The sequence below is a fragment of the Taurulus bubalis genome (assembly GCF_910589615.1).
Source record: "Taurulus bubalis genome assembly, chromosome: 1".
NCBI classification, from domain to species: Eukaryota; Metazoa; Chordata; class Actinopteri; order Perciformes; family Cottidae; genus Taurulus; species Taurulus bubalis.
The window spans coordinates 13,692,572-13,714,123 of record NC_136589.1 but is presented as its reverse complement, the minus strand read 5'-3'; the positions used below and the strand labels follow the sequence as shown (position 1 = coordinate 13,714,123).

At 40.1% G+C, this 21,552-nt stretch overlaps 2 protein-coding genes across 2 annotated transcripts; one reads left to right on the top strand and one right to left on the bottom strand.

The window, feature by feature from the left end:
* Positions 1 to 166: 166 nt before the first annotated feature.
* On the top strand, positions 167 to 12,057 carry ahi1 (Abelson helper integration site 1). The gene is made up of 27 exons (XM_079216650.1): positions 167 to 212; positions 795 to 877; positions 1,511 to 1,629; positions 1,798 to 2,378; positions 2,488 to 2,576; positions 2,673 to 2,859; positions 3,140 to 3,332; positions 3,416 to 3,511; positions 3,596 to 3,781; positions 3,996 to 4,148; positions 4,463 to 4,595; positions 4,779 to 4,902; positions 5,212 to 5,441; positions 7,109 to 7,215; positions 7,331 to 7,449; positions 8,032 to 8,162; positions 8,246 to 8,386; positions 8,558 to 8,751; positions 8,850 to 8,895; positions 9,014 to 9,066; positions 9,539 to 9,656; positions 9,972 to 10,030; positions 10,426 to 10,491; positions 10,586 to 10,748; positions 10,845 to 10,930; positions 11,269 to 11,357; positions 11,478 to 12,057. Exons 2-27 carry the CDS (start codon positions 862 to 864, stop codon positions 11,656 to 11,658), a joined length of 3,660 nt encoding a protein of 1,219 aa, XP_079072776.1. The 5' UTR covers positions 167 to 212; positions 795 to 861; the 3' UTR covers positions 11,659 to 12,057.
* Positions 12,058 to 12,802: 745 nt separating this feature from the next.
* Positions 12,803 to 20,815, bottom strand: slc18b1 (solute carrier family 18 member B1; the record flags this gene model as incomplete). The annotated part of the gene is made up of 13 exons (XM_079215734.1): positions 12,803 to 12,989; positions 13,117 to 13,172; positions 13,574 to 13,667; positions 13,776 to 13,850; positions 13,940 to 14,035; positions 14,422 to 14,513; positions 16,979 to 17,080; positions 17,174 to 17,310; positions 17,413 to 17,569; positions 17,768 to 17,915; positions 18,521 to 18,594; positions 18,688 to 18,783; positions 20,717 to 20,815. The coding sequence occupies 13 exons, from the start codon at positions 20,813 to 20,815 to the stop codon at positions 12,935 to 12,937; spliced, it is 1,281 nt and encodes a 426-aa protein (XP_079071860.1). The 3' UTR covers positions 12,803 to 12,934.
* Between the last annotated feature and the right edge of the window lie 737 nt (positions 20,816 to 21,552).

The window sequence follows — 21,552 nt, the reverse complement described above, 5'->3', positions numbered from 1 at the left end:
CTTTTTAATAGTGGAAAGTAAACTTTTAAATGTATTGTTATACTTTACGTTATTTCCACGGTTCAGGGATTGCTTAACCATTGGGGATTTTTTGTTGTTGTTGTTGTCTGTACGTCACAAACATGGCCGCCACGCCCCGCCCCCACGTTCAGCCCTTTGGTTGACTTGGAAACCGTCGCAGCGTCGTTGGAGGACAGCGCAATCACTGCAGGGTAGCTAACTAGATAACGACACACGACTCAGCGGTCTCCTATCCATCTTTTTCAAACACACGTTCTATGAAATATGGTTTAATTCGAGCTTCACACGGTGGCGTGAAGAAGCTAAGTCGCACTGTACCAAACTTAGGGAGCTAATAGTGCCACTTGTGCTAGCTGAGGTTAGCACTTAGCGAGCTAACGTTAGCGGTGTTACGGTTTAACAAGCGACCGTGTTAACTGGCGACTTTCAGCCAAAAGCGTCCGTTGTTTTCGTGGTTATAACAGCTGTTAAAAATAGGAAGAGAACACGTGGCTGTCCTAGTGAATGCCGTCATTGTTACATTTTTAATACAGTGTCAAACCCTCTCATATACACAGTATATATCATAAACAAATTAAACAAGTCACTAGTTAACACGGCCGCTTGTTAAACCGTAACACCGGTAACTGTTTTAGCTTCAGTAAGCAGACGCCACAGAAAACACGACGTGGGTTTGTACCACTGAGGTTATCCAAATTGCGAAACTAACCGTGCACGTTACAAGCCCAACAAATGTTGATTGTGTGCAAGGTTAACATGTTTTGTATTTATAGGATGAAAGTCTTCCTGCCTGGTTTGTTTATGCACCTTTTGCCCTCAGAATGAGAGCCATAACGGTGCATGAGGATGCCAGTAGGTGAGTTTCTTGCTGTTCCCTCATCACACCAGTGCTAGAATAAATATTCTGATCCATTACTTGGCTTTAAATAAAAGTTGTAATACCACAGTTTACAAATGCCCAATGCTTCAACAAAAAATGTCCAAGAATAATCTTGAAGTATAAAAAGTTGTTATAATGCAGAATACATCCTTTCAGAGTCTTATATTATCGTATAATTATTGTATTATTATTATTAGTATTAGTATTATTGTTATTATTATTTATGCCTTTAAGTTTTAGCATGTAAGTATTTTAATGTTGAAGTTGATCGAGGTGAGGCTAATTTAAACTATTTTACACATTGTTGGGTAGGATAATATATACAAATGCACCATCTTTTATTTGTTGATCATGTCTTTTATGTATGTAAATACATGTAGTGAAGTAAACACACTATTTAAATCTGCAATGTTGTGGAGTAGAGAAGTAAAATGGAAATACTCCTGCAAGTACAAGTATCCCAAAATTGTATTTAAGTATGATTGTAAGTAGAAGTTGCAACTATTTGCAACATAGATACATACATGCTTTGATCACATAGTATTTACTGATGTCAATGTAGCCAGCCCAGGGCCACTTTACACATTTATGAGTGGAACCTTTTCACAGGTGAGAGTGAAGACCGGGCAAAGACCCGGGAAAGATTTAATGAAGTCTTCAAGAAATACTCTGACTCAGACAAGAAAAAGCTGAAGAAGAAAAACACTGAAACGCAGGAGACTATTGTGGTATGTTTTCTAAAATTTTCAAATTACACCTGGTTTGTTGACTAAATCTCCTTCCTCCAAAATACACTGTAAAGTAATTGAAATGTCCACATCTTATTAAAGGACACAAAATGTATGTACATTTTGATTGACATTTCTATGTTCTCCCTCTCCTACTGTTTCTTTTAGCTTCAAAATCTAAAAAAGAATCTCAACCTTGAAAAGGACACAGAAGATGACGAGACCATCCTCCAGAACACATATCACCCCGAACAGGGCAGCCCTCGCTACACCAAGAATAAGCGAAGAGAGAGGGAAACGGCGGAAAAGGTTAATATCAACAACAGTAGAAACCAAGAGGAGACTAAGACGTCAAAAGGCAAGAGGAAAAGCAAGAGGGAGCTTCCCCCCCTTCCTGTCTCTGAGGATGCCAAAAGTTACACCCAGAAGGATGCAGAGGCTTCCAAGTCAGAGATTGCTTTGGAGCCAGAGGATGTAGGTGGTGGAAAGGAACCAAAGCGAAAAAATAAAAAAGGGAAAGGCAAGGGAGATACAGAAGCCAAGGAAGTGAGTCAGGTGGAAGATGCAGAGGACAAGCTGCTTCTTGAATACCAGCAGCAGATTGCACAGAATGAGGAGCGGACTTTAAAGACGGAAAGCACCAAGACTGAGGAAGAGAGCGTTCTATCCCAAAATGTTTCACTAAATAACGATGTCGGAAAGAAGAAAAAGAAAAAGCTGAAATCTGTAATCACAGAGCCGGAAGTAGGGTGTGTATATCTACTAGTATGCTATAGTTTTTATTATTATTATTTATGCTGCAGAATACAGTTTTTAGCAGCATATTCAAGTAAAATGTAATACTTTTTGGTCCACTAGGGGTGAAAATGAAGATGCTGACCAGGGTGCTGATGTGGATAACGAACAGGAATCCAAGGGAAAGAAGAAGAAAAAGAAGAAAAAACATGGTATGTGAATGTTAATTTACAGCATCGCTATTGTCGGGAATTAAGCTGTTACAATGTTGATGAATTTACATTTTCATTTACGTTTCGTTTTTTTAGTTGTCAAAGAAGACAGTGAAACGGAGGCAGAAGTACCACAGAAACCAACATTTGATGACAGCCTTGTGCTGGGACTGTACATCCACAGAACAGATCGCCTCAAGACGGATTTACTGATCTCACACCCGATGGTGAAAATACACGTCGTTGATGAAGTCACTGGACAGTATGTGAAGAAGGAGGACTGGTGAGAATGGACGCTCTCAGACACCGACATTACTGCAGTTCAGTCCAGTGTTTAATTCAGTGTTGAAATGTGTTTTCACATCTTTAATAGTTTGTAACACTTGTGTTTCTATTGCCGGGGACATACTTTATTTGTGGCTATAACTTTAAGACAAAATTTCCCACTGTTTTAATTCAGTCTTAACATGCTCTACAGTTATTTTATGCTCTAATTTCAAATGGTTTTGATAAAGCCTTTGACTGAACACAATATCTAAATGTTTTTAACTTGCTTTTCATAGCCATCGGCCAGTCTCCTCATTCTACGAGCAAGAGAACGTTGACCACATCCTCCCCATCATGACTCAACCATTTGACTTCAAGAAGAACAAATCAATTATCCCTGAGTGGCAGGAGCAGATCATCTTCAATGAACGCTTTGGTTACTTTGTTGAACAAAAGGATGAAAGCCCCAGAGTCATACTTCTCTTTGAAGTAAGAGACACTTCATTTCGGCATATTTGGCCAAATTCAATGGAGCTGTCAATAATTTATTTCTATTTCAATGTTTCGTAAAGATCTTGGACTTCATAACCATGGAAGAAGCAAGAGCCAACGTTGATGTTGACAAGCATGAGCGAGGATTCAGAAAGATTGCATGGGCATTTCTCAAGGTGCTGTATATTCAACTTGGTTTGACTTTGTTTTTAACTGTTCTTTATAATACTTATTTCACAATTTTTTTCTGTATCCTTCAGCTCGTCGGCACAAATGGTGTGCTGAATATCGACAGTAAACTTCGCCTCCAGCTCTTCTGCCCTCCACCTCGGGCAAAGAGACAACCCAAAACAATTGAGGTGGTCGAGTGGTGGAGGAAGTACCCCCGAAACAAATATGCATCCACCCTTTATGTGACGGTGAAAGGCATTAAACTCCCTGAGCATGTACGTTTCTTTTTTTGTTTTACAGCTGATGTATGATTGTAATCTTTTATGATGACTACTTCTGACTTACATTTATACTATAGGTATATATATATATATGCAAATAGTTTACATGTAACAAATTAGTGATACTGTAGATGAAGCTGTTTCAGATATTCTGGTTTTAAGTCAAGCTACAAGTGGAGCCAGTAATAGATCGGCCTGTGTTCTGCAGGTGGACCCCAGTATTCGGTCCATGATGGCGCTGCAGGAGGAGAGGGGCAGCACCTCCTACAGTGAACTACAGAATGAGGTCACCAAGAGAAGCATGACTCAGCCTCAAGACAACAAGCCTTCAGCCTTGAGATGGAGCAGGCTGCCTGGACAGGTTGGTGGAATTAGGAATTATTATTTGACTAACCAGACAAACAGCACTCACTAGTTTACAATAAAGCTGTTTCTGGTCCCTGTGATCATTTCTCCTGTCCACCGTGTCTGTCAAGTATGTCAAGTATGCAAGAGATGGAAGAACAAATTCACTCTCCGTGTTTTACTTAAAGTGACAATGATTTTAAGTTCAGCTGACGCTAACAGCACTGTACATACGGCCATGTCAGTGTTGTTTTACCACAGAATAAAATGTGAACCTGTCCTTAAGATGTGGTTGACTGCACGAGCCTCACCCAAGATTCTCTCCTGAAGGTGTGTCGGATTCCTAACAAGTCCATGCTGTCGTTTCGTGGTGGTCGGATGGGCTGCTTCACATTGCACTTCTCTCACACCGGGACGATGCTGGCTGCTGCTTGTGCCGACACGGATGCTTTCCCTGTAGTGGGTAAGCAACAAATCATCCTTGTGAAACTCCACCTGCTGATGTCCCTCTTCTCACCTCAGCAGTAATCACAAGCTAATTAACTTGCTGTTTATACACGAACAGCTCAGACTCTACAACTTCCAAGCATATACAGAAAATAACTATATATTGTTCAATAAGTAACCCATTCATTTACTGTTTCAGTGTATGAGATTCCCTCTGGCCAGGCTTTGACTGCCTTTAGTGGTCATCTCAAAATAGTCTACGATCTCTGCTGGTCCAGAGACGATCGGAGCCTTTTGTCTGCCTCCTCTGATGGAACTGTCAGGTAAGTTTCTGTTTGTTAGATTGAAAGATACATTAAACTGATCAGGAGTAAATGAATGAAGGAGTTAGTGTCACAAAGAGGTGTCACTGCTGGTGACTGAATAGCTGAAATAGCTGTTTGCAATCGTACCTCTAGGGGGAGTAAGTACCCTTCATAGCAAGTGGCTCACTATGTGTTCATGTTACTAGTGATGCAGCATGTTTTGGGCCGTAGTGGGGATTGTCTGACTTGAATATTATTTAAAGAACATCATTTCTTTGCACAAAAGAGGGTTGGCATTATTTACATTGTCTTGCTCTCCTCCGTCAGAGAGTGGAACGTGGAGAGGCTTCAGGGAACGGCCCAGAAGGTGCTCCCTCATCCATCCTTTGTGTACTGTGCTCAATACCAACCCACAGCCCAGAACCTAGTGGTGACGGGGGGCTTCGACTCTCTGGTACGAGTGTGGAGACTTGACGTCGATGACGTGAATGGCCAGCTGCTGCAGGAGTTCGAGGGCCACAACAGTTTCATCAACTCGATTTGTTTCGACTCTGAAGGTATCGTGTCTTCAATGTCGTGTGTAAACCCAATCATAAACCCGGCAGCCTGTCTATGCTAGCTGTCCACTGCATGTAAGAAATACTGTACGATGTAAAATATTTATTAAGGTTTACATCTGGCTTGCCTTTGTTGTTGAACTATTTTATTTGTTGTGTCAATTGTCCACCAAGATGGAATTTGATATACAATTCATAGTCATAAACAAAAGTCTACAGACAGTGGCTTTCAGAGGAAGAGGAAGCGGCTCCAGCTACTTCTGAGAACCTGGAAGTTCCCCCAGTAAAAAAACATGTCAGTCAGTAACATTCTCATCACAGATTTAACCATTTATTGCAACAAATGGAAATTATGCTCAGCACTGATAGCTCCGCTTTTGAAGCTCCAAGAAAATAGCCAGGCAACATGCTGAGCCGAATCATGGAGCGCAATGCAGAAAACCCTTGTGGGGGCCCAAAGCAAGACATTGAATACAATTTCCACCTTTGAGCCATGCATGTTAGAACTCTGCACCAGAAAGGTGGAGGCTTGGGTGGTGAGGACAAAGCTTTGACAGCAGCAGCAGTGTGTAACACACGGTGTACTGGAAATAATATTCTACGTCTCGGGGGGAGAGCCTAAACGTTACAATCAATATCCAGAACAAACAGAATTCCTCTGGACAAGACAAAATGCCTCTGTCAATTTATTAAATGCTTGCAAGCAGGGAGAAAACCTCAACAGCCATGAATCACCAATGCCTGTCAGGGTCCTCTGCAACAATCCTCCATTTGACAATCAGTTATATACTTTTCAAATGACCATCCTCTTAAGACCCATCCCATCTCTCATTGGTTCCCACTATGCCACATGTGATATACATTCAACTGTGTGTTCCACGTCACAATATACATTGGAGATCTTTAACGTGTCTTGTATTTTGACCTAATCCATATTATAGTTTCAACCAATCCACTGTCTCCACATATATCAGATCTTGTTTAGAAAGATGACGGTGTCCTTTCTTCAGCACATTCGTCAATCGATTCTGAGTGATATGTAACTTTGACCCTGGTAGTCAGCATCTTAGAGTTCCTATCAGCTGGCATGAAGTTGAGTACCATCAACTCCTATTGTATCAGTTTCTCCACGTCTTACTTGCAGTTACTCATTGTCTGAACATACACATTACACAACTCATGTTCAATCAAGGAATGTATATCAAAATACAGCATATACATATTTTCCCATTACAACGGACATGACAGGGATCAGGGAGATGGGAGTCATATTTAAATGGTCCACCATGTAGTGAGAATGGGCTGTGATTGGCGTGTGACTGATTGTAAACAATGATACAATCAGCTGACTTTCAGCCTCTGTATCCGGCTTGCAATGCTTCATTTTTGTTGTTTATACTATGGCTTATGTCTTAATCATAAGCTGCTGCTGCCGTCACTCACCCTTTGAAGCCACCAAAAGGTTTCAGTGTGTATGTGAGCATGCAGATGTGCATTTCAGTACATTTCTGAGGGGGATTATATTTATTATTTATACTCTAACCGTCTTCTGTAAAGCAAATTGTGGTGCTAAATGTGAGCTACCTTATTTTGTAATTTGAATGAAGAATGCTTTACTTGTGCCTTCTTATAGCTGATGCTCCTTTTGTTGTGTTTGTTGTAATTAGGAAGGAGAATGTTCTCTGCAGACAACACAGGCCTCATCCTTGTGTGGAAAACTACAATAAATGACAGCAAGCGGCATCAGCCATGTCATCGCTGGTGTGTAGAGATGGTATGTTGGATCCAAATGTACATATTACACAGTATACTTTGTCAGATGGTGGTCTGCCTGCAGTAGACATGAAATTGGAAAGAAATGTGAAACTCTGAATGTTTTGTCTTGGCAGAAAATTGATGAGAGTGACCTCAGGGGTGTCCCTATCAACATGTTGCAGCTCCATCCAAACGGGCGCTGCCTGCTCATCCATGCCAAAGACAGTGTCCTGAGGGTGATGGACTTGAGAATGTAAACACGATAAGACATAACTTAGAAAGACATAACTTTATGGTTTTCTATACGGCCACTTCAGTTAAAAAACAAACTTGGTGAATTTGTTTTATAATGGGAGCAGGTGGGAGCATCTACGCCTTTGCAAGTACATGATAACTAATTTTATGTAATGGAATCAACTTATTGTATTTTTTTTGTCCTGGTAAAGCACCACTGTCAATTAATTATGACCACCACATTATTCCCACTACTATTAAGGTTTGTCTGTATGTCTGTGGTTTTAGTTTTTCAATGAATCTCAGGTACACATCATTTCTGGTTTCTATAAAATACATGAACACACTTTTTGGAACTGTTGGAACCAAATAATTTCGCCATTCATAACTAAAATACAGAATAAATAAGATGATGTCTCACTTCAGTCTTGCTCTAAAACACAACGATGGTGTTTGCATTTACAGATAGGAGAGGAATGTATCATCAAACATGTGTTGTGTTGCCTAGACTAGTATTTCTTACAGTCCAAAAAACATACATTATTTGTTTAAACTTAAAATGTAAAGCTTCCATCTTCTCAACATTGTATCTGCCTTTCAGCCTGGCTGTGAAGAAGTACATCGGAGCCACAAACTACAGAGAGAGGATTTCTAGCACTTTCACGCCCTGTGGGAACTTCATCTTCTCTGGTAGCGAGGATGGGATGGCGTATGTCTGGAATACGGACACAGGTGAGATTGCCATGTTTATCCTCTGTCAGTTTTGATAGTATTATGCACAGTGGCTCCAGCTTTCATCTGTTCTGTCTCTTCAGGGGACCAAGTTGCAGTCTACTCTGAGCTTTTGTACCCCACGGCTCTCCACGGCGTGTCGTTCCACCCTCACGAAAACATGGTTGCCTTCAGTGCCTTCGGTCAGAGCCAGCCTGTCCGCCTGTACCTGTACGATCACAAAGGTTTGTGAAGACACCTGACCTTTTTTTCTGTGGATCTAGCCCCTGAATCTCTCATCCACTGTACTTATTTTGTTTTCAGATCTGAATGTTATTTCATTTAGCTGAGCTATTTGATTCAATTAATACTTTCAGGCATAAGAAATACAAACTATGTCATCCTTCGTCACACAGTTTCCCAGCTGGAGGTGCGCAATTTAAAAGCTGCGTGCAGATCAGCGTCTACAGACGCCAGAACCCTCAGAAACACACCTGACCCCCCAGCGTTACACGATACATCCGTTGCTTCAACCATGGACCAGGTTGCCCAAGCAACAAGACTTGCGTTGAAAATGCAATGTGTGAAGGAGCGACTGGATTCAGTACTTGTAAATACTCATCTACTATGACTTAGAAATAAATAAGTACATAAAGAAATGCAGGAATTCAAAATTTCTAAAACTCCCTTTTTAAAATCCTCTTTTAGGAGCCACATCAGAGGTCTTCAACTTCCGGATACATTTATGAGCAAGGTACTGTTTGTTTTGTAGAGTTTTATAATGAACATAGTGTGCTGCATTACACCTTGGTAATCCTGTCTTTGCAACAGTGTTCTTTAACATATTCTCATTGTGTGTGTTTGGTTTGCAGACAGAATGAGCATTGTTCACACAGGGAGGAGCTTCACAATGGACTCTGGCACAGTGAGTGCTCCTTTGTTAACCCACCTTTGTATAATCTGTCTTTACTGAGGTCACATATGGTGATATAACCCGTCGAGCCCTTTATGCCAACATTTTGTTCTCTGTAATCTCAGTCTGAACCAGCTTGTTCTCGGGTTTCCTCTCAAGTGCTGAGAAAGGAAACATAACACAGACATATATGTCCAGAAAGTTATGGACTGTGTCATTTTTATTGATAAACTCAAATCGTGATTAGCACAGCATGACAGAAGTGCATTGCATTTCTACTGGGCAGTTTGTCAACCTGCTGCCTGTCTTTATGCATTGCATTTAAAGTCATATTAAACTCCTAAAGTTTGAATTTAATCTTGACTTTAAATTGCGTCAGGAGGCCTGAGCAAGTCTACATGAAAAGGAAAGTAGTCAATAAATTACTGCTATTTTTAAATTAAACAAATTGCTAGATTACTTAAGCCAAGCCTTCTCTTTGCAGACGGAATTAAATGCCTCGTTACTGCCTCCGGCATTCCTGTCGCCGCACTCCCAGCTGCAGCTCTCTGGTTCCCTAGCGGAGCAGCTTATCCCCCTGGCAGCTCTGAGCACCCAAAACCGTGAGTGGCGTGTACAGTCAACCACACAGTTATTTGCTCTTGAACCAATTAATGACTTTACTGCCACTCTGTGATATGTGAGGTCAAATATTTTCCAAGATTATAGCTGCATTGAGTAAAGCCTGCGGTGACCAAATACTTCCACTGTAACGTTTTAAAGTCTCCTGAAGCATGTACGCCGTACACAGAGACCAAGACGGGCCGCTTGTGATTTTCACTTGTGTCCGTAAGTGATCTCTGTAAACAATCACGGAATTGTGTGTCAGTCGAAGGTTAAATATTTTTATTGCTTTTGTTTTTTTTCTTCTGATTCAGGCGGTTTCAGTCCAGTCGGTCATCGTCTAAAAGGAGCTCCATCTCTCAGGCTACAGACGGTAAGGCTGTTTATATAATATGTAACTTTTCCACATTAGAATGTCTAAAAACAACAGACCTGTGTTATATCATTTTCTTTAGTTGTACACTTAACTTATGACCAAATGTTTCCAACAATTTTCAAATCAAAAGAAATCTGTAATTTTAATCACGGTACCAGTGCGTTTCATTTGTTCAACTGTCAGTGGCGAAATATCCCCTTTGCCCTTTTACATTGAAATGTATACTTTTTGAAATGTACACTTTTTGGTGTGTCTTTTACTTTGTCAACTGAATCTCAACCAGATGAACGTTGCTGCACTGATTAGTCAACCGCTACTATCTGCCGAGTATCATTGATGTCTGCTAAAAGTTGCTTCTACAGGATTTAAATGCTGTTCTTTTCCTCCATCAGAGCTATCCTGACCACATTTCTTCAGGCATCCACGTGGAAACAGATTCTATCCCTGTTCAACAAGTCGTAAGTATCCAGTGTAGCTGTGAGATCAGTCACGTGCGTGTGACCTTTAACCTTTATCATATTCAAGCCCTCCACCTCTGTGTTCCTCTCCTAGGTCGTCTCGCTCTACGACTACAGAGCCAATCGGTCCGATGAACTGACTGTACGCCGCGGTGATGTCATCCAAGTGCTTTACAAAGACAATGACAACTGGTGGTTCGGGAGTCTGGCCAATGGGCAGCAGGGATATTTTCTAGCTTCTTATGTAGCGGACCAGAGTAAGTGAATCATAGTTTCTTGTGATGGACACCACGTGGATAATGTATAGACACTTCCAAATGTGGTGCAAGATGCTGAGTTGTTTTATATTGTAGGAGATCTCAATGAAGTGGTGACTCAGTCTGTTGAGGCACACGCAGCCTTGTCCGAAGAGACTGTTGAGAGGTCAACACCAACCAGGGTAAGGAGGCCGAGTAATACAGTCAGAGTAATGTGTTTTCACCAGTAATTAAAATTGGCTCAAAGGTGAATACATTTATTGCACTTCTTCTTCTCTCTCTCTCTCTCTCGTCTATGTTGCCTATGTTTCTGTCTAGTAAAGCGATACTTTCTCATGACCATCACACACTCTCGTTCACCATTTTTTGGGCTGAAGTATTCCTTTAAAATACTTTGGGGGTATCACTTCAAAGTTTTCCTTTTATTGTATAAAAGAATGCATGATGATCTACTTTTAAGCATCTGCTGGGTACGATGGCTTTTCCTATCGTTTTATCTTTTCTCCCTTACTTTTCCAAGGTATCTGCTGCAATTAGTTCTTCTGGGGAACTTAGGTTTCTTTCTGAGCCAACCCTTTCTGACACCGAACCAGAGTTGACTGATGCCAGGTGAGTGGCTCGCCATGCTTAAACCCTCCTGACTACTGAACACCGTGTAGAGCCAAGTGACCGACATGTTATGGTTTTAGAAATAATACAATTTGATTGTGAATGTCGGTTTTCCCGCAGAGCTAGAAGGAAAAAGAAGGTGAAGAAGTCCGGAGTCCCTGCACCTTCATCTCAGACCACATTTTCCGATGCAGAGGCTCCGGGGTCGACGAGGACCAGGAGGAGAGGCAGAGCAGCAGACAGGCCTCTCCCAAAGAGACCGACCGGCCGGACTAATGGTGCCTTCGAGCCCGACACTTGAACTCACAAGCACATCGCTGTTTTCAACTTTAGTGCTTTCACCTTCTTCATAAAATGCATTTTTATAATTACAATAAATCTGGCAGGTTTTTACTGTTTTTTTTATATTTGATGTGAACTAAATGAGTATAAATCAATGTTTTGTATTGTACTTGATACAGATTGATCAATGAAATGTAAAGACTTGTTCACATAAATAATTCTGTTGTACATATTTATAAATAACATAAGCATAAATTGACTGTGTACAATTTTACTGAAAATATGGAATACAAAATGTCTCTAATATTGTAGTTTTTTTCTTAGCCTGTAAGAGATACACGTTTTTGTATACACCACTTCTCGAAAGCTATATACAAATACAGATTATTCCTTTCCAAATGTTTTATCACATGTAAAGTCACACTTTTGATTAAATAAATATGCTTATGGGTTATTTTGATTATGTATGGATCACATTTTTGGAATATACCTGTGAAATAATGCAAATAGGATACTAATTATTCTGCTCGTTGCTATTACCTATAAACGTACTTATAAATGAATGCTGTAGTTCAGAATAACTTAAACATCATGCCACTTGCACGGCATGCACAGACATGGTCAGCATAGAGTGAATAAACACACAGGTTTGTGTTTTTCATTCACGTAATTTTAGTTTTTGATTTAAATCAGTGCAAAAAAATCATTAAATTGTTCAGTCAGAGAATAAGGTACAACATACAATATCACAAAATGCAGTGAATTTGACACAATGATCCCAGTTGAATTATATTGAGGCTCACTATGACCTAAAGAATACGTCGCATATATTATAACTTGCTTATTGTCTTGATGTTGCCATGAATGTGGTCAGCAGCTCTTGGCTTGTTGAACTTCGCCATGAAATCCAGGTCATGTGATGTCGAAAGCCAAGATTATGAATACAGAGGAGCTTCAGGACAAAAGGCACATTTAGTTTGGACTTTGCAGTGGTCGACTACATTCATTGGGACTACATTCATTTTTCATCAGGCACAATAGGAAATAAATCCAGTTAAATTCTCATGTAAAGTCAGAAAAATAATGAAGTACCGCTTTGTTGTTGGGCTGTTTAGGAGCCGAACATTTTTCAAGCATTTCACAAAAGCAATACTTTTACCGGAAAATATTTTCACAACCCATACAAAAGCATTACAATCTCTGCAACACCAACAATGTCTCATTTCCAAGACATTAAAAACCACTTAGATGGTGTTTTGTTCGGTATGGCGTCCTTCCACATGCTGCTGAGAGCTTCATTCAGTCAGGAGAGGAGTGTGTTCATCTGATGCTCGACTGTCTGTTCGAACGCTTCAATTCAAACATAAAAGTGAGAGTTACACCCCAGTAGGTTTATGGAAACTGCACAAATAAATAGTCTAAATAGCCTTCGACGTAGTATACAGTTAATTTAAATATCTGGCCTAGATGTGATTACCTTTGTTGTTGTTGTTGTTGAGGATGACACAGGTAATACACAGCTAGGAGAGAGGCCTGAGGACAAAGTGGGCATTTAGTTTCAATCGTCTAACTTTTCAGAAAAGAGATTCATGCGCTTCTTTCTCTATCAAATCTTTGTTGTGAGGACTTGGAAAAACGTGTTTTTTCTCCATCCTCACATAAGTAAGGTAAAGTGTCAACTTTCACAGTCTCATGCCGTTTCCGTCACGCTGACGATATTTTACAGGCTTGAAAATCGTCCGAGTGACGTGCTTAAGTGATTTACGATTTACTCTTGATGATATAGTCATGAAGTGTAAACTTTCAAATCACAAGAAGACAATGCAAACGTGTGCCAGCAAGTGAGACGGTTATGGCCATTTTTTCCTGCTTCATGTGTCCTTTTCTAACATGGACCCGTCATGCACATAAACACGGCCCGTAAGGATACTTACACCCAAAAACGCCAAGCCTCCTTGGACTGCCGCTGCCCACTCGAAGCTCAGATGTTGCGTGATGAGGCCCCCCACTGTTGGGCCATAAAACATCCTTTAAAAAAAATATATCAAGGGGCAGAAAATAAGAACCAACAAGTGAGGCTTTTGATTGAATGTTTTCATATATTCAGGCTTCTGAAAAGCAGCGAGTAGGACTTACCCCAAGGACCAAAATGCCCCAAAAAGTCCAGACACCATTCCAAGAGTGCTAAGTCCCTCTTCATATCCTTGTTCACTACAAAGAAGAAACATCCGTTTTTCACCTTGCATTATATACATAAGTACAAATAAATGTTGAGCAGCACAACATGTGAAGCCACTCACTATGCACATGAGATGATCTCAGGGAACATGGGGATTGCAGAGATGCCCAGAGAAAGGCCAATTACACCGAGCATGAGGATCAGCAGCCACAGCTGACTACACAGGAACACATACGCAAAAATAAACAGAATATAATAAAAAGTTAGGACTGTTAATCTACAGGAATTATAGTTTTAAGACGGCTTCTTACCTACTGAGTGCTGCTAGTGTTGAAGGAAGTACTCACCTCAAAATAGATGAATACTCAATTTCCTTTTTATCACATAAACAGTTTGAGTCCCTTCCCTCTGGCAGGAGGCTGAGGTCCATCAGGACCAAGACCTCCCGCCACACAACAACACGCAACAGTTTTTTCACGTCGGCAGTCGAGCTCATCAACAGAGCCCGGGTCCCCCACTGACTGACTCTGTCACCCCCAGGACTATTCCCTACCGTTCACTCCCCTGCACATCCCTCATCCCCCATCTTCACCACATGCTCACCTCGGGATGTGAAGGAAAGGGACAGGGCCAAGCATGAAGAAGCCAAATGCTGTGGCGGCACCTCCTGACACAACGAACCAAGGCCTGGTGGACTGATGAACACACACACATGCACACACACACGCACACACGCACACGCACAGAATTTGTGTCAGACATCTCTCCACTGTCTTGTGGGGTACCGCAGGGCTGGGTCCTGGGGCCTCTGTTATTGTCTTTATACTTATTACCTCTGGGACAGATCATTAAAACCTATAATGTTGCTTATCATTTATATGCAGATGATATTCAACTCCATGTCTCCTTTAAACCAAGTGAGGCTTTCAGGTTAACCAGCCTGCTAGATTGTGCGGTCATGCGCAGTCTACTGAAGAAAATGCACCCGGGCTGGCTTCGGGGAAATGTAGTTTTCTTATAGAACTTTCATTTTTGAACCAATTTACACAGTTTTTCCCCTGAAAAGCCTTCAAATGACCCCGACACTTTGTTTTTCATTGCATATTCAGGTTCTTTAGGCTCTGTTCTTTCTAACAAGGGGTGTTATTAGTATGTGAGACCTTGGTAAGGGTCTGAAGCACACATTTTGAACATGTCGGAAACCACTCGAAAAGCATTTTTCTGCCATTCTTGATTAGATCATGCTGGATGTTCATAGTTATGATCAAAATATGTTATAAAAGTTTTTTTGGGAAAATGTACATTTTCTTCACAAGAAAAAATTATATAAAATAATACAAGTATTAGAACTCATTTGTGGTTCATACGACTATTTGAAAACTTAATCTTGAGACGCTCCCCCAGTACCGGGGTAATGGGTCTTCATAGTTTGCTATTTGACAGTTGACAGTTGCTATGTGAACGATGCCTGGTTTGTGTACTTTCCAAACTTCCTTTGCTTCCCGATCTCTGTGGCCGTCAAAATAAAAGTAATAAAATTCACCGTTGACACTTAAATCATATTCTGTGACAGAGGATAAGGGAGAGCCAGGCGTGCGCCAAGGTTCTGCAAGTCCAGCAAAGTCAGGCTGTAGTGAAGAGCCAGGATGCAGTGAAGAGCCAGGCTGCAGTGAATAGTCAGGCTGCAGTGAAGAGGCCTCGGGTAGCCGTGCGACAGAGTCAACAAAAAGTTCATTTTAAGGCAGGAACCATGTAAATGTGAAGGTCCGTATCCTAAAGATAAAAAGGGGAGATGTTTTTCTAAAGATTTTTATCATGTGTCAAAAAAAGAAACCAAGATACAACGCAAATGGCTGTGTTACTCCCCCAAAATTGACAGAGTATATTGTGAGCCCTGTTGGCTTTTTGGTGAGAGAAGATCTGCATGCCATAACATAACTACGGGAATAAATGATTGGCGAGGACTGTCTAGAAAAATAAAAGAGCACGAACACACTCGCTCACATACCTGTTCATTTATCTTTGGATAATGACCGCCGGACAATACATTATCCCTTACATATGGGGGCGGGGGGCTGTCAGGGTTATTCTGCAGGGGGGCCTCATGTGTTTCCGTTACGGCACTGCATGTGAAGCATTGACTAATGGATTTCCATGACTTTTCCATGACTTTAAACATTTTGTGAAATCTCGGTGTATTCATGAAAAAGTGAGAAACTGTAGTATTTAAGCTAACAATGAGAATTCCAAAGCATACAGTATACCTTAAATGACACAAATTAATGAGAGACAATAGTTTGATTAAAAGAATAAACATTTATAGATATAGAGCGTATGCCTGCTTATATTTTGAGCATCTTTCTTTTAAAAGTATATTAATGATTTTAAACTCGTAAATGAACGACATGAACACATAAATATAACACATTTCCATGACTTTTTCAAAATTTGGGGAATTCATTTTTTGCAAGGACTTTTCCAGGCCTGGAAATGTCAAATTCCATGACATTTCCAGGTTTTCCATGACCGTAAGAACCCTGTGTCTAGATCTTGTTTCTTCCACCTACGAAACATTACCAAACTGAGATCTGTTTGTTCTACGGCTGAATTAGAGATGATCATACATGCTTTTATCTCTTCTCGTATTGATTACAGAAACACACTTTTCTCGGCACTTAACCGGTTGCAGGTAATCCAAAATGCTGCTGCCAGATTACTGACGAGGACATACAGGCGGTCTCATATCACCCCCATTCTTAGGTCTAAGCTTTGGAATGCTCTGCCTGCACCTCTACGGTTTGCTAATTCACTATCGTCTTTTAGAAACCTACTAAAAATATATCTGTTTACACTGGCGGTTGGTTAAACACCTGCTTTTTATCTTTTTTTATTTATTTATTTTCATTATTTGTTTTTTGCTGCTCCATCTTTTAATGTGTATTTTACTATGCTCTCTTAACTGTTGAAATATTTTGACCCCTGTTATTGTCAATCTGGTTTTAACACGTTTTTCCCTGACTCCTGTCCAGCACTGTGACCTTTGTCTGTGAAAAGTGCAATATAAATAAACTTTACTTACTTACTTACACACAAGGGATTTGGTTCAAAATTACAAACTTACAATTCTGAAAGAATTATCCACATTTGCCTTCATACTCACAGGATATTTATCAGTAATATACCCAATCAGCGGTGATGCGAGGCAGTATGGCAACGACAAACCAAGAAGGATGAGTCCCACGTAGCCAGCTGAGAGATTAAACTGATGTAACATAAGAGGGAAAACTTATCCACAGGAAGCACAATGCACTTTCTTTCTACAATAAATTGACTTCATGGAAAGAAAGGAAGTTACCTTCTCTATGGCGAACAGGGACAACGTGGCATCCAAGAAGCCCAGACCTCCACTGAGAGTGAATACCGTATAGCAGATCAGGATGATTTTCCCTTGTCTGAGAAGCGAAAGTAAGGAATCCGTCGAGGGGTCGGCTTCTGTTTGGGCAGACGCACAAAGTACAGCTCGCGGTTACAAATCGCCAAAAGTGTGTTTTATTTTATTGAAATTACATATTCATAATATGGTGAAACTACTACCAATGCTTGGCAAGATGTATATGTTGAAAGGAACCATAATCAGTAGGAAACATCCAAGAAGCATAAAAGGGACTTCATATCCAAACGACTGGTAGAACCAGCCTCCGAGCGGTGGCCCCAGAATAAGACCAAGTCCTGTGAAAACCTCCAAACTACCCTAAACAGAGAGAATTGCAGTGTTTTAAAACAGCTTAAAGACTTTTACGACACATGCAGAAGATATCTATTATTTTTCCATGACACTGGGAGAAACAGGAGTTACAAAACAACCCCAACCACAATGTCTTTTTTTGTTTTTCTCGTGATTCTAATGTCTAAACAACATGCCAGTCACACAAGAGTTGTCTGCACTCACCAAAACAGTTGCCACATTGTTGGGAAATATTTTCGCAGTCAATGCAAAAGTGGAAGTCATAGCTGCGGCAAAGCCCAAAGCGTCTATGGACCTCACAATGAAGCACATACTTATGAACAGGGCTCCCGAGGGAACCCGGTCGAGTAACCTGCAAGATACAAACTACTGTCAAACAGGACTTGATATAGAAACAGTGACTCAAATCCAAATCTGCACAAGTGGAGAAAAACAATGCATTCATTAAGACTTAGCGATGCACATTGCCAATACAATACTGTTCACAGTTGTCTTAAAAGGTGAGGTGTTATTCTATATTGATCTTACTGGGAAACACAAAATCTACGTTCTCTCAGTACTTTCGGCGCCAATTACATTCATTCCTGCTGAAGATGTAAAAAAGAGTCATAAATATATTGTTTCACCTTTTTTATAAAGGCTAAATAATTTCCTAAAACAGCTGGGCACTGTAAATATCAGCACATATGACTTAAAACAGGATACAGTGGTGCATTTGATGGAACTATTTCAGTCTGCAGATTAATACACAGCTGGTGCTCTATGGTCTCTGTCTTTTCATTAGATTGGTTGACAATAAGAATATTTCTATCCTTCATTGTTCTGCAGCCAAACACCTCAAATATAAAGTCCCACACTATTGTATGAGTTGAGTTGTGATATGTGTCCGTGATCATCATCATCATCATCATCATCATCATCAACAACAACAACAAAGCACCCAGGACCCACGCTTACCCAAACATGATGGTGCAGCCTGAAGACACAAAAAGCCCCATCACCAGCATGAACTTTGCACCAATCTGGACAATCTGCGACAAAGACAAAGAAAGTGTGAATTACTGCACATCTGGGCAGCAAACCACACTTCACATACTGAGAAGAAATAAGCCAAATGCACTTACATATTTCCCCATGACCAACGAGCCAATTAAATTGGCGACAGCATAGCAGCCAAATATGAGACCGATGACAGTTTGACTGGCTCCCTTCTTTAATGCCTGTGTGGAAATAAAGATGTCATGTATTTATTGGTCTGAGGAGAAACAATTTCCCTTTGTCTAAGTGATATAAATAAGGACGTGTAATGTAATATTAATAACAATACATTGATATAGCAGATGACCAATAATACATTGTTATCACAGAGCTGTTCTTGTGCATTAAAGCCTTATCAATACTTTATCATATGTATTACTCGACAACGCCCTGACCTTTGCTTAGCAGTTCTTACTCATGTTGTCATCTGACTGTACCCGAGACCAGTGAGACCAGTGAGACCAGTGAGACCAGTGAGTACAACTGAGCCAGTCAACCACTGGGCTTCAGGGAGCTGCGTCTGTCTAGCACATGATCACTCATTGATTCCACTCAGAAGACACCGACGCTATTCTTCAGACTAGGAAAAGCATCCTTATTATCACTATTGAATACAATCAATGGACCCCCGATTATGCTTCACAGCTGTTGTTTCACATGCTTCACCAGCACAAAAACAAGCCACACTAAAATAATGGTACTGTTTATTACAGTTTGTCTCAGAAGTAATACATATTATGTATTTTATTTTGAGTCACCACAACAGCCCAAAGGTTATATCCTGTATTTCAACATTTCAATGAGTCAATGTGATCTCAACACATTGTTGTGAAAAGCCATCAATGTGTATCTTGATGAGCTAGTAATAGATAGCATTATCTACAGATGTTATGCACATTACCAGGATTCAAAGTATACACTCTCTCAGTAAAATATGTTATAACATATGCTATTTTATTTGGGTAAAGCACACTAGATGCATTACAGTTGCTTTTTCAAGACACGTTGCCTTGCTGTTGTGCATTGGCTATACTTATTTACAGTATTCTGGCCTCTGCTGTTGGATGTTACACATCACTCGTGTCATTTGCATTTGTTCACAGTCTCTCGCAACGGAGAAATAATTAAGTTCACATTAAACAAGACATGAGAACGCTAAATGCTTGGTACAAATCAATGCAATAAAATACCCACTTTGTAGTATGGAACCTTTTAAAAAGGGTTGTAAAAGGACAGCAGAAGGTCTCTACATCCTCCATCGCAAACTAAAAACACATCTTTTCCGACTATACCCTGAATAAAGAAAGTAGCACTTTAGCAGCACTTTAGTAGCATTTACTTATAGCACTTTGTAGTTTTGCTTTCTTGAAGAAATTGTACTTTCTTGATTCTTGTTGTTCTGAGTTTGTACTCATGGTTGAATGCACTTATTGTAAGTCGCTTTGGATAAAAGCGTCAGCTAAATTAAATGTAATGTAATGTAAAAGGGCTGCAGAAATACATTTATGAAGAACTTATTAAACAACTATTAATGAATCACCAATAGTTGCAACTGTTTCTCAACCTTTTACTGATCTAAAAAACAAAGCAAAAAGTTGTATTAACCATGAAGGCAAACCTATGTAACTATGCGTAACAGTGGCAGCTGTAATGCTGACATTTGTTTTATTTGTTTACATGTCAGGGCATGTGTTTGAATGAGCCAGAGAGCTTTAAAGGCTCATTTTCACTGAAGCCCCTAAAAAGACACCTCAGAAATAGAACAAGTGTAAAAGTCAGTACTGCAGGTTTTAAAACAGAAATATCCATGTGAAGTTTGCTAACATCAGCCCACCATACTGGTCATACCAGACCAAGTAGCACCCTGAATTTATTGAATTAACATTTATTAATTCATTCATTCATTCATTCATTCATAAGGATGTTTTTATTGCTTATGAATTAACGTTTCATTCCAAAGAGAAATCATTTACTATATCTACATTCAAAAGCTACACGATGTTGCTTTAATAAAGTCAGTAGTTGAAACATTTAATAAAAAAATGCCATAAGTGGTACTCAACCCCCTAAACTCATGTAATTTGTACACTATAATGTGGAATACTTTCGGCTTACCTCGTTGGGGAAGAATGGGCCTAATATTGAGTAGCAAATCATTGAACTAAAGTTGACAGATGCCATTGATATTAATGTGAGAATCTGCTGTCTGGTCATCCTCGGGGCAGGAGCTACTGTTTCAGCTGCAGCGCTGTTGTTGTCTGTTGTGAGAAGAAAAACAGATACTAATAAAAGTACGGTAACAGAGAAAATGGGATAATGAGATTTTGATAACTCGGCGGGTTCAAAACACAGCCAACTTTTCTGAAAGGCACCAACCTATTTGCTGAACGTCAACTTGCGTGTCCATTTCTAACTTTTCGGGGTTTTGTATCCAGTAACTCGGAACAGACACGCGGTGACACACCGACACACACAGAGGGAGCCTGAGGACAAGGACAGCGGACTCTCGGGTCCTGTTATCTGTTTAGCCACAATTAACCTTTTGAGAGACCGCTGAGCATTTCCTCAATGAAGTTGACTTAACATGAGACCGAAAGCACTCAACAAAATAAAAGTCCCGGCAGCCAACTTCCGGTTGGTTAAACCCATTGAGTCTTCTGACCTGAACAAATAACACTGCTCCCTAATTAACATAATTAACGATGAAATCAACGCAAAATACAGAAGCTACACTTTTAAGATGTGCTATGTTCATTTATGGGGTTGTTTTGTTAATTGCTTGAATACATTTGTTCGTTTGTTCTGTTCTGATATTTATTATTTCAAAAGGATATCATTGTAATATATATATATCCTTTTGAAATAATTAATATCAGGAGTTAATACCAATAACCATAAATACCACAATAGCAATAATTACAGATATACATACTTACAATATACAGTATATT